Here is a 14,068-nt window from a genome sequence, read left to right on the forward strand (position 1 = left end):
CCAGACGCTTCGGGTCCACAAGGCGATCTCACAGCTCCTTGCCCGTGGACAGGGCTGTACCACCAGGTGGGCGCTGCATCTGAAGCTGCAGCCACTTCACGGCTACTGTATGCCCTCCCTCTTGTGGCGCTGCCCCCACCCCGCCTGCGGAAACTGGAGCTGCAGCACCGGTCAGTAGTACGGCTCTGTCTTGGCATTCCCCAAACCTCACAAGTGGTCGCCACTTTGGCTCAGGCAGGTGCCTGGCCCCTGTCATTACTCTTCCTGCAACAGGGGCTACGACACATTGATTGCCTACACCATGGCGCAGATGGTCAAGCACTCCTGACCCGCCTACGCTCCCGGCCAGCGTCACACATGGGACGGCTGTGTGCCCTCTATAAGGAAGTCACAGGGGACATGCCTGCAAATGCTGTACAGCACTGCCCACCACATCGGCCACCAATCCCTATCTCGACAGAGCTGCCAGGTGTCTCGAAGAACCGTTCCCCAGCATGTGCCCTACAGCAGACGGCAGCCTCTCCTCCAAGAGGGACTTGGGGACCACCTTCACATCTTCGTCGATGGATCAGTGATACCGGATACGGGCTCATCTACAGCAGCCTGCGTTGCACCGGCCCTACAAAAGAGCAAGCTGTGCCGTCTACCGGGACATGCAAGCTCTACCGCAGCAGAGCTAGCAGGACTCCACCTTGCTGTGGACCTACTTGCAGAGGAACAGGCACGTACGCAGGATTTTTTTTCGGTGGGGGCCCAACCCGAGGTAACTTTTCTATGCAAATGAGTTGGAGGGTACTTTTACTAGTACAAATGTGAATAATTCCCACCATTTGCCATAAAGACGCGTAAAGCCGCAAAAGAGAATTGAAATAATGTGTACCTTACAGGTATGCCTGTGACATACACCTCTTCTTTACTTGGCAAACAAAGAACCACATCAAATGAACTCGCGCATGAAAGATGCGCAGGAAGAACCTCGCCGAGAACATGTTAAAGGGACACTAAAGGTTAATATTAAGCCAACGTGGGCTGTTGAAATACCATCCCAGAAACTTCGAAACGCCTGTTTCGTGTGAAGAAGAGACTTATTTTAGGAGAAAATGCGTTCTGAAGTGTCCGCGTACCTTTAGCGCAGTTCAAATCACCCGCCCTTCGATCGAGGAGTATTGATGTCAAGGTGTAATAGTGACGTTGCACCATTGGTGAGCAAAACGGCTCCCGCAGACGGCGCTACAGCTTTTCTGCACAAAACGCAAACGCACGGCCAGAAACAGAGCCAAGACAGAGCCGACAGCAGTGCGAAAGCGGAACTATGGTGGCTAGCGGAAGGGAAAGCGCACGACGATAAGCTGGTTCTTTATTTTATGATGCCAACTTCGACGCTCGTTGCAATGGATGACCCTGACAACAACACATTAACTCGCGATGCTGGGCTCGAGTTCAGCGATTTAAGCACTGATGAACGTGACCTGCTGTTGAGGGCTCGCGCTGCCGGCGTCGTTGCATACTACTACGACGACGGCCTGCTTTGAAAGGCACTTCAAGCGACTTCAGTAAGTCGGCATTAAACTCATAATCCTCTAGACGAAAGTGCAGCGAGCACACTATGCGATTTTTCGGCTCTTTGCTAACGCGCTGTGGCAGAGGTACGGCAATTAACCACTTCGAACGGACAGTTTCACTCGTTAGCACACAGTGATAACTAGCATTGGATTCACCGCTGCAACTGCCCTTGGCCAAGTTCCACGGACCGTTCGCACATCCCACGACATCACATGGACGTGACATCCTCGCTGCTTGTTCCAAATGCAAGTTTCACGAGCCAGCAGGACCACCGCAGCACGACGTGATAAAGAAACAACTGAAACTCCAAAGCGCGCGCGGCGCTAAGTCGAGCGTGCAGAGTCGAGCGAAAACGAAACCTTTCTATCACGCATGCTACTCAAGGGCAACGTCAAAATGTTATTTTTTCTTAGAATCGAATAGAAGTAGACAAGTAGCATTTTCTTCCGTCTTATAATCTAATGAAATTATCTTTTTAATATGAGTAGTTGAGTAGTAGTGACATAAATTATGATGAGGAGTGCTTTCGTCATCGGGCTAGTACCGGAATGTCGCTGGGGGTTCTCAAACTGTGTCGCGCATTTACCTCAATTTCTCGGTTACTAAAGCTCTGTTCATGATTATATTGACGCCTTAGACGTTCTAGAGCATTGCTTTATCAATTTAACTTGACTTTCTGGTAACCTTTACTGTCCCTTTAACAAACGAAAGTGCAAAATAAAGATTTCTAGTAACGGTTTTTTTACTTAGCTCTGGAAGAATTTCAGAGAAATGTATATTTGGGGAACAGTCACAGTTCTTTTGCATCCCTCATTTACTGCTCTGCCAAGTAGCAAAACCGACTCGTGTTGTTATATGTGAAGTTGCATAACGATGCGCGGTCACCAGTCCAGTACAACAGTGTAGAGCGCAGGACGCTGCAGTTCTAGACGTACAGCACACACCGCGGAAAGTTAGACCTCCCCCTCCCCCATTAGCACAGCAGGGAATTGGCTACGTCAGGCGGCTCAACTGATAACTGTAGAAGCGTCATTCAAAACACACGGAATTATTCTCCAGTTCTGGCGGCGTTTTCTCTACTTCTTTTTTATATAAAAAGATGTTGATCCATAAATATTTTCACAAACAATTTTCGCTTTTCCTCCCTGTTTGGCTGTTGCCTTGGCTTTCTCGCTTAGTAGGTCGCTTAATTTCTCATCTCCTTGCGACTCTTGTTTCCAGTTGCCAATTTTGCACGAAAAGTGCTGTACTTAAAACAATTAAAACAACAAACTACACCCTGCCTGCTGCAATAGATGGTGACAACTGAATTCATCTTGAGTTAATCGCGCGGGCACCAAATGGAAATCTGCGAGAGAATACACACTATGAATAGTAAGACAGCTACTTGCGTCAAGGTACACTGGATTCAAGGCCATTCAGCGAACCCTCACAACATTGCTGCTGACCAGCAGGCACGCTGCCCTCCTAATCCTGATCCTCCACCTATTCCCCTCCCACCCCAAACCCGTAACTCGCTGCGAGCCCGTAAAAATGTTCTCCGGCACGACACACGTGCTCTTATCCCACCGTGTGTCTGCTCCCTCCCCCTTCACCTTACTAGGGTGGAGGAAGTTGTGCTTAGGAGGCTTCGGGCCGGGGTGGCCCTTACACCGGCTGTTGTCTCAAGGTGGAACTGGTCGCATTTACCACTGGTGCTACGTGTCCATACTGCTCCGTTCCTGTGGTGGAATCAGATGCATACCACCTAATATGGACATGTACGGGTTTACAATCGGAACGCTCGCGTCTCCTACTGCAAGCTGGCCTCCGCTACAGTGTGACAACCAGCTATGACCGCTGGATACATGAAAATAGATTCCACAAAACACTGCTTCAATTCATACACAACACAGGCCTCACAGCACACATATAATACAGATATACGCTCCACGAATTATGCCTTAAGGGCAAGCCTTCATCGCAATAAAAAAAAAAATAAGCGAAAAACCAGACAAGGTAACAGGTGACAGTCATATTGCTTATGGGTTTAAGGGTTATTGCAGGGTCCGATGATTGACGCTGTTTCGCAATATTTTATTTTCCACCTTATCTAACCGATATCGCGGATCTGCCAGCGTCGCGGCGAGCTGTCACTCGAGGAAGTAATGAAACAAAAGGAAAAGTTAAACGCAACTGGCATTTTCTCCGGCCGCAACTCGTTCCACGAGCATACAGACCAGCTGACCACGAACCGAATCCCTTTCCGGGTCCCTGGATCAGTCTAAACAAAGAAGGTTGAATTAACGAAACAACAGTGATGCGCATGATCATTGAATAGATGGTGACATCAAAATTGTGTTGGGCATTATAAATAAAATAAAATATTATAATTAAAACAACAAACTACACCCTGCCTGCTGCAATAGATGGTGACAACTGAATTCATCTTGAGTTAATCGCGTGGGCACCGAATCGATGACAAAACTGGCCTCCACACCCCAAGAGATGCCAATAACTACCACCATCCAAAAGGAGTGAAAATATTGACAACTATTTTACTCCGTGAAGATGGAATGGAAGCGAAAGCTGATGACAGTCGAAGCTCTCAAACAAAAAGCAAAGAGTTTCACATCCGCTGCGGGTCGGTCTGAAGATAGTGCAATATCGGGCCAACCCACGACGGAGGTGAAGCAGGCGTTAAGCACCCCGCATACGTGGGCCAATCCCGAAAGTAGTGCAATGCCGGGCTGACCCGCGGTGGAGATGAAGCCGGCATTAACTCATCATACGTCGGCCGATCTCGAAGATATTGCAATGCCGGGCCCACCCGCGGCGGGGGTGGAGCAGGCAATAAGTGCTCCCCTCACGTGGGTCCATACCGAAGGTAGTGCAATGCCGGGCCGACCCGCAGTGGAGGTGAAGCAGGCATTAAGAACTCCCCATACGTAGGCCATACGTAGGATTCCAAGGGAAGTGAAGCGTAGCAGGGGGCGGCAGAAAGTTAGGTGGGCGGATGAGATTAAGAAGTTTGCAGGGACGACATGGCCACAATTAGTACATGACCGGGGTTGTTGGAGAAATATGGGAGAGGCCTTTGCCCTGCAGTGGGCATAACCAAGCTGCTGATGATGATGATGATGAGGATGATACGTATGCCGATCCCGAAGATATTCCAATACCGGGCCCACCCGCGGTGGGGGTGAAGCAGGCGTCAAGCACTCCCCATATCTGGGCCCATCCCGAAGATTCTGATAGGCACGTTATAGGTTCCAGAGTCCACAGGGGCATGTGCCATTGATCTGGTGCCCTTTTTGCACTATTACCAGGATAGGCCCATATGATGATTTTATCTGTTAACGGAAGATGAAAAAAACTACGGAAGTTAGTCATACACTGCTTTCGCTCTAAAAGACAGCAAAATGTTGGCCACCGAGTAGATTGATTTGTCGACGCTTTAGGAATGTGTGTGAGGAGTGATGCCTTGGTGCCCGCCCGGTCCCCCCCTTGGGTACGTGCCGGCAGAGGAGCTACCAGCGACCCCGGCAGCCATCTTCTGTGACTCCAAGGCGGCGCTGCTCTGCCTGCAGAACCCTGACAGGGCTAGCCTTGGGGTTGCGCTGCTCTCTTCAAGACTGACGACCCTTCAGGACGCAGGATGCTCACTATCCCTGCATTGGCTACCGGCACACGCGGGGATCCCGGGCAATGAAGAGGCGGACACTCTTGCAAAGAGTGCCCACCACTCAAGCGTCCCTCTCAGCCCTGCTGTAACGGCCGCAGACTTCTCGAGACACAGGCTGCGCCGGCACATCATCGCCTGCCACCCGGACAAACGGGTATCCCTGGGCCGGCCTCCACAGCCTCTACCACAGCACGGCCACCTACGAAGGAATGCCTCATTGCTGCTCTGACTGCGAATTAGCTACTACTGGACGGCAGCTCGCCGGCACTACCTTGGGAAAGCCACCTCGCCAGCCTGTGCCTCTTGTGGTGAACCAGAGACTCTGGAGCACCTCCTGCGGGCCTGCCCTGCTCACCTGCAGCACCGTGGCTGACTTCTGCAAGAGTTCCACCGCCTGGGGCTCCCATGTTCATGACAGGAAGGTATCCTCTTCCCCTGTCGTAATCAGCTACCAGCCTAAGTGTCGTCGAGTACCTCGACTCGTCGGGGCTCTCGGCGAGACTATAGGAAATTTCTACAAAGACGGATGGCGTAACGGCCATCCCACCACCTCGAGCTTCCTGATCCGCCACTACTTCACTTCTATTGGGCCACCTCCGATACGGTCTACCTCCAGCCTACTCCTCCGGTCGAACCGACTGGGCCCTCTCGGCCGGGCTGCTCTGATGCTGCTGAAACGACCCTCTACCTTTCTCCCTCCTACCCTCTTTTCCCTTTAAACCCATCTCCCCCACCCTGCTGGCGCTGAGCCGTGCTCCCGCATGGGTTGCAGAAGATAGTGCCAGCCTTTCCTCCTTTCCCACAAGAACCACTTCTCTCTGAGTGGTCATGGTAGCTGCCGCTCCATAGATCACGCAGCCCCATGGCTGGCCAACCTAAATAAACCATGGCTACGGCAGCTACCTCTACACGCCCCTACCACAAGTCCTAGACATGGGGCAGGATTACGTATTGGCTTTTCCACCTCGCTTCCACATCTTGCACCAGATGAAAGGGATCCTCGCCTGTTTTTTAAGACAAAATCCTTAAGCGCCTTGTTGCAATGGCTCATACCCCCTTATAGCTGTGTCTAGTCAAGTGCTACAAAAGTTATCAACAATGGCTCATACCCCCGTACACAAGCAAAAATGCAATGGCTCTTACATTCATTGAAATCATCCATACAACACACAGAACAGCATACGTTTCAATAAAGAACAAGTTCAAAACAAGCATCGGAACCATCAAAACAGCACTGCATACCTGCCTCGGAAGTACGCTACGACCGAGGATGCTCGCCAAGCAAGAAACGAGGTGCGACGTGCGAAGCAGCGGGAGCAAGGCATTTGACCGCGAGTGCTGCTTTCCCTTGCCGAGTGGTTGCAACATAAAGTCGAAGATAAACGTCGTTGGTGCGAGTCTGACCTTGCTATACGAGCACGCAAAACTGCAGCTAAGCGTCAAAAACGAGCCGAAGAAGCCAAAATGCAAAGGCAGTGATGCGATGATATAAGATGGCAACATAGAGAGGAGGCCAAAGGTTGCAGACAATGGCTTGCCACACGTGCACTACACACTGCATCTCGTTATGTCTTGCAAGACGTATGATCCCTCCAATCGTGTAACTTAATGCATTACCAAATGTGCAGCAGGCTTTCGCCTTCACGTGTTACAGGAGTGTAACAGGCTGCCTAACTTTTTTTTATATTCCTCTAGCCTTCTTTGTGCTGATGAATTGTGCTTATAATGACCAACAATGTGCCTAGCTTTCTTGCACAGACAATCGATGGACAGTGTACAGGGTATTGAATAATTTATAGCAAGCTGCAGGGTGTGGGCGAAGCACAAACGCTCAGTCCATGGGAGCATCCTGATAGTGGCACAGGTGTTACGTCTGTTATCTGTTATAATGCACTTTTGACAGTCAATGGGTATCTCCCATTCTGTGCACATCTCATCAAGCATTTCTGTTATGTTCTCAGCACAGTGGCTGACAGCCATGTGAGGAGTGTTAAGCGTGGACCATTTCATTTAAAAATTGAGAGTAAGAAGATGGCAAGTGCAGCTCACATAGCTTTTATTGGTGCGTGATTTCCATATGTCACTGGTAAAGGCAGTACATAGCTGTTCTTCCCCCTTTAAAAGCACTGCCACCCGCCGTGGTTGCTCAGTGGCTATGGTGTTGGGCTGCTCTGCACGAGGTCGCGGGATCGAATCCCGGCCACGGCGGCCGCATTTCGATGGGGGCGAAATGCGAAAACACCCGTGTGCTTAGATTTAGGTGCACGTTAAAGAACCCCAGGTGGTCAAAATTTCCGGAGTCCTCCACTACGGCGTGCCTCATAATCAGAAAGTGGTTTTGGCACGTAAAACCCCAAATATTATTATTATTATTAAAAGCACTGCTGAGTTCTGCCTTCACTTTCTTTCGTGTATCGATATACAAGCGCTGAACAAGTGCACGCAAAAGTATAGTGAATGTTGGTACATGATAAGTTGGAATAGCTTCTGCCATAAGTTCAATAAACCCGCGGTCTTCAACAACACTGTAGGGCTGCTAAGTGCTACCATGGCAGCCACCTTAATATTTAGTACTTGAGTATTCTTTGTAGACAATGACTCGGTACGGCATACAAAATCAATTATCGTCAACTGATCTTCTTCTGGCACACCTACAGCAATTTATTGGTACTCCTTGATCATGGCTGAATGCTGTTTCAGGTGGCTAGCAAGTAGCAAGTAGAGTTGTCAAGGCTGTTGGCGTATAAGTTGACGTCTTGCGATGCCAGCGTATTAGTCGATGACATCTTCCCAAAGTACTGCACAATACAGTCACCGACCGATTTTCCAGACCTCGCAGGGTCTGAAAAATAGTCCTAGGAATCAAACAGTCCGAAAAACTCATCAGCCAAAAAAAAAAATTAAATTTATTAGGATTGCTGATTGCCAAGTGTTTAGACAGGTGGCACCCCCACAGTGTGCAACAAAGGATTAATTCACTAGGTGATGTTTCGGCACATGCAATGGTAAATTTCTATTAATTACGAAGAAGTTGAACAAATGGCATATCTCAGACGTGTTTAGTTCATAATAAAGTGGTTCTTGAGCGTCCCAGATAAAATGGGTAGATTGCGCGGTGTTGACCACTGTCACTGTGTTCCGACGAGCTTGGCTCCTACGAATATGGAGTGTGGCTTCCCCTCACAACCTTGGTTCACAACCCCTCACAACCTCACAACCTCTGCATGCAAGATTGCAGACTTGCACGCAACTCTGCTTTCTGGAGTAACATATATACAGTAGCTCTGTACCTTACAATCAGTTCAGTATAATGCAACACACTGATGAAAGCAAGTAGGTAATTACACACAGAAACCTGGTGAAATAAGCACATTGCAGCAAAAGCACTGAATCAGCGTACTCTTTCTGGAGCACATGTGTGTCTGGACTGGTCAGCAAGTTTCACCTACTTTAAGCCAGCATAAACCTAATGGTGCCCACGCTCAGACAACAAGATTTGTTCGGCCACTGTGGTGACCACCAGCTTGGTAAATGTGCATCAGTTCTCTTTTGTGAGATTCCCTGTATAACAATGGCTATTGTGAAACAAATCACTGGCACCAAATCCAGAAAAGACAGCACAATTCATGCCTCATTCACATGTGTGAAGGATGCTAGTTCAGCATTTGTCCTATAAGTATCTTCTGGTGTCCTGTCTGAATTTGGTACCAGTAAATCCCATTTCGCAACACTCGTAACTCATAACTACCACAGCTTTGTTTTAGAACAGCAGCTCACAATCGGACGAACCTTTCTGCAGAGCTGCAACTCCCACCAAACGTGCTAGCATCGATCACAATTCCTGGTGAATGCGCTCACTGGCACTCATGCCTCCATCACCGGCCAACGGCTGGAAGGCCCAGAAGGAAGAGGGCAGGCCATTCACGTCACGGTGGCGCTTGACAAAGGCACTGAATGACGACACACAGTTACCCACGAAGTGGTTGGACAGGCCCAGAATGGCGAGGTCCACATGCGGATCACTGGGCTCGCGCTGTACGGCCACTGCCTGCAAACAACAGGTCATCCATCAAGCCCTCGAGCAGAAATCAGAGGGTTTGGCTATCAGAGGGTCTGACAGAGGGTCTGACAGGTCTTACAAGCCATTTGCAGGCCTCATCATCTCTCCAATCAGAATCGCAGTACTGCCTAAGCACACACATCATCACTCGCAATGGCTTCAGGGGAAGTGCTTTACCACCCTGCAGCAAGGGTTGTGTTCTATAACAAAGCGTCAGCATTCTTTTCACCCTTTGTCACTGGCTCGGATACTGCCATGCATTCATAATTGCCAGGATTGGCATTCAGCATGATGAGAAAAGAAGGACTCAAATCAATCATTACAAAATACAGCCCTGAGTATCAATTGCACTCACTGCCAGCGCAAACGGTCACAGCTACTGTCAATACAAACACTCCCATGATAACACGCTGCCCCCACGTCGGCCCGTCTGCTCTTTCTTTTTCGCAGGGCCCAAAAGTGTTTTCTGGTTTGAAATTGAGCAATCGCTAAACCAGCTGTTCCCAAAATTTGGCCTAGGAATGCTCAACAACAAACTTTAAAACAGGGTGCAATAATAACAGCTAAGCTACAGGTACTGGAAGCAAGTACCCATTTGCCATTGAGCCCTACGCTTGAAGCAAAGCTTGTTTGTTATTTTGAAGCAATGGGTGGTACCTATGGATGCGAACCTTTTAGTATGCTATACTGAGGATTTACAGTCTCTTCTGAGAAGCATTTAACATTATTTTTCTGTTTTAGAGCACAGCTCTTAGGCGCCCATTCCTGTAGCAAGCGTTGGCATCGGTGTAACAAAGCGAACAAGCACAGTGAAAGATGAAAGTGAATGTGGAGCACAGTGGGAGATAAAAGATGCGAGGAGGAAAGTGAAGAGGAGGGTGCAGTGGAACCACGAGGCCTGAGGAGCGTATGGTGAAAGTGCGAGAAGAAAAGCGTAGTGCGGCGATGATGGCTACGAGATGGTACCAGGGTAGTGCGCGTCGTCTCTGATGTTCAGCAGCGGCGGCTGCTGTGAATCGCGCCCACGTGTCACCCACAGGTTAGCGATTAGCGAGACAGTCATACCATACTTCCCTCCGTTTCCAATGTGCCGCACGAGACAGATTGTCCATGCCAGCCAATATATTCCGAAATAAAAACACGTATACAGCTGTGCTCAAATTTCACATTAGGGAGTATTGTAATCGGCGGTAAATTTTTTTGTCCCTTACAATCGCTTTCGGCTTTTAAGGCTCATGCAATGTCAACAGAGTTGGACCCAGAGGTTGTGAACACAAGTCACGAGTGAGCATGGGAAAATGCATAGCTAGTGAAGGCACCGAGTGACCTATTAGCACACTACGTAACACTGGACTTAGCTATTGACTGGCGATAATGCTATGATGTGGCGGTGGTGATGTGGCATGATGCTGCACCCCCTCCAGACAATGCTTGATCCTAGAGTTACTGTATAAGTTGTCATAGGGAGCCCGATTTGTACGTCTGTTTGCTATGTGCTGCTCGCGCAGCCATTTGTCAAGTGCAGTTACACAGAACTCCAAAGTTCAGCAAAGAAGCCAACTCTACAATCGCACTGCCCATGCTTTGGTGGCCTCAGCACCGATGAAAGCACCAACACTTGTAATACTGTTTGTTGTATTCCCTTATGCCATAAAATAATCTTGCCTTAGACCCAGCGTGGTGGCGCGGTGGCTTTGGCATTGTACTGCTAAGCTGGAGGGCGCAGGAACAGCTGTGGCGGCCGCATTTCAATGAGGGCGAAATGCAAAAAAAAAAAAACACTTGTGTACCGTGCACTGGGTGCATGCCAAAGAACCCAGAGTGCCCCACTATGGTGTGCCTTGTAATCATATCATAAACACATAAACCACAAATGTTTTAAAATCTTGCCTTAGAGTTCGCACTATTGTATACACATAAAATCATTGTCGGTGCTGTGCAATGCACCAGTTCATTGCGTCACTATCGGGAACATATATACAAATGTTCCTCGGTTGTACTCTGCCTCATTTCCAGTGTGATTTAGCATAGAGATGACAATCACAGGCATGCTTCCTCTAAATTATTTTACATTTAAAGGACCCTTCACCACCTTATGGCATTGAAAACCGACAAATGCAGCGCGTACATCATGCAGTGGCGATCACGTCTGCAAAGTATCAAGCAGCTGCATAACATGGAAACAGTTGAAATTCAAACAAAAGCCTGCACACCCTTCCTCTTGGAGAGTCAAGGTCACACGCACACATGCCTCGATCACACTACCTACAACGTCGCTGAATATGGCACGCAACTTCAGTGACTCTTCCAAAGCACAATGCGCAATACCGCCCCTGGAAATTCGCGGAACAGCGAAAGAGAAGAAAGAAGAGGCAGACTCGTGATGTAAATGTGATGTGTTCCTTTGGCTACGGTACAGGCTAAGGCAGGGAAGAAATGCGACTTGCAGACACTAGTGTCTCCACTAGCAGTGAAGCTTGCCCCTCCTGGCAGCACGTCAATGCAACGTTTCAATTCCTTGTATCTCCTCTAGTACTAAACAACTTTGAAAAAAAATTCTTGTGGTAAAACATTCCCTAGATGACACCTTATGACTAACATAGTCTAGCCAAAATTTGCAATGGGGCCTGGTGAGGGGCCCTTTAATTATGAAGTTTACTTGTTCTGTTCAACATAAACAAAAGTACAACCGCAAGAAAGTAGAACTCATGAAAACACCAGTGCAAAGTGTAGCCGCACCATCTATTGGCAAGGAAAGACACCACTGATACAGAGACATTTATTTGTATAGCATATATCATGCAGTTCGATATCATCAAACACGTTTTTTAAGGAAGTGAATTTTATGTGTGCAATCAGTAATTTTAATCTTATCTTCACTATAACAGTAGCGATAAAGCACCAAAGGCTGTTACGACACCCACTAGCCTGGCTCCTGCAAGCACTGAAGCGGCTTTCTCAAATAAACGAGTATTGCATGATGGCAAACTTTCGCACAACCCTGCTCCCTGTGGGAATGCTCATAGAGTGATAATTTTTAAGCTTTACAGAACTTTTTTAAGTCGCCTGCTGCAGATAACATAATTCTAGTCCTTGTGCTGAGTTACACAGAGAGGTGGACATTACTTGCATGATAAGCTGAAACACATATTCAACCAATTAAAACAAATTCACTAATTAACTTCTTAATTACTTAACGGCATGTATTGCAATTTACGAATTGTAGCCTGTCAGATAGCAAGGTGAACACATTTGGAATGAATTTCCAGAATGACACCACTTTGGAGATATGCGCCATCAAACTCTCCGTAAGAATGCACTGTTGTTCCACTTACTCTTCTGACAAACTGCTCTTTTACGCATTGAAGCACAAAAGTAACTGGAACATCCATGTATTTCGTGCCACATTTTTGGGAAATAATATCACGAAAATGGTGTAATCCTGGAAATTCATTTCAAGTGGATACGTCTTGCAAGCTCACAGGCTACAATTTGAAAATTGCAATATGTACCATTACATAATTAATTAAGCCAATGATTCACTTTTCATTAATTAGTTAAATATTTGTTTCAATTTCTCATGCTAGTGATGTCCACCTATTCAAATAATACAGTTCAAGGGCAAGAATTATGCTATCTGCTACAGGCAATTTTTAAAATTTTTATAAAACTTAAAAATGATCACCCCATATATACATTAACTCTACATGGTTCTATACTGACACACCTGATCTTAGTAGGCAATGTGTTCTTCTGGAAAGGTGAAATTTTCCAAATGTACGAGAGTGTATAGTGACTTTTTCCCTATGTGCCTGTTGCACAGCCAGACTTTGCACCATACATCATGTGAAGGGTTGTTACGCCTTCACTCCACCAGTACCACCCTTCATGCTACAAGACCATCTGTGCTGTGCATTTGTTGCCCGTTCTACACACTTGCAAAGGTATCCAATCTGTTCCCTTAAATTGGTCTGACCTACAAACTATTCCACATATTTCTTGTCTTTGAAAGGGGCTCAAAATAAAACCTGCCAATTTGTTGCTGTGAGTGGGCTTGTTTCCCTGTGCTCAAAGATACCAATGTATTAATGAAGTAGAGGAAGGAGATCACGAGGCAAGTTTCCGTGGCGTTTCACGTATAGTGCATATCGGTTATGCATGCATCAGCACTCTGTCAGTCCAATAAAATTCTGTCAATTCGACCCTGATGGGTACCACTGAAAGTGATCACATTATCTGGCCGGTCGAATTAAACAAGATGCATAAAAAATGACAAAACACATTGCCAATTCATTTGGCAGTATTTGCCAGAGTCATTCCCTACCCCCCAAATCATGGTTAGTGTTGAGCAGCGACGTCGAGCGTAATCCTGGTTCTGACCTGCAGGAATTGGTATTAATGATGAAGGAAGTGAACGAATGCTCCATTAAAATCGAATCAAGCCAACAACAAATGGCCAACGATATCAGTGTGTTAAAGAATTAGTGCTAGGCTTTGACATACCACATTGCTGACATTAAAAAATCGCCACGAAAGTGTGGAAACTAAAACATCGCAGAGAGACACATGGCAGCAGGATCTTGGTTCTGCTCGTGAGGTAATTGAACAATTGCAAAAAGAAACCGTTGTATTTTGCGCACATCTAGATGATGCCAAGGATCGATCTCAAAGAGATAATTTCGTTTTCTTTGGGATACTGTACCAGAAAATGCCTCTGAATAAAGGCCCGCAATCAGAACAACAAATTCTAAAGTTGCTGAATTCTTTACTCGAGATGTCGT

General features: G+C 47.4%; 1 protein-coding gene across 4 annotated transcripts in view; it reads right to left on the minus strand.

The window, feature by feature from the left end:
- Positions 1-14,068, minus strand: part of O-fut1 (O-fucosyltransferase 1) — a 211,244-nt gene that overhangs the window by 37,883 nt on the left and 159,293 nt on the right. For all 4 annotated transcript variants that reach the window (XM_075677794.1, XM_075677795.1, XM_075677796.1 and 1 more), the window contains one exon: positions 9,017-9,275. In XM_075677794.1, coding sequence (XP_075533909.1) covers positions 9,060-9,275 — 216 coding nt within the window. In that variant the 3' untranslated portion in view covers positions 9,017-9,059. The remainder of the gene's footprint in view (positions 1-9,016; positions 9,276-14,068) is intronic.

Source organism: Dermacentor variabilis, unplaced genomic scaffold, assembly GCF_050947875.1.
Source record: "Dermacentor variabilis isolate Ectoservices unplaced genomic scaffold, ASM5094787v1 scaffold_13, whole genome shotgun sequence".
In the NCBI taxonomy this organism is placed as follows: Eukaryota; Metazoa; Arthropoda; class Arachnida; order Ixodida; family Ixodidae; genus Dermacentor; species Dermacentor variabilis.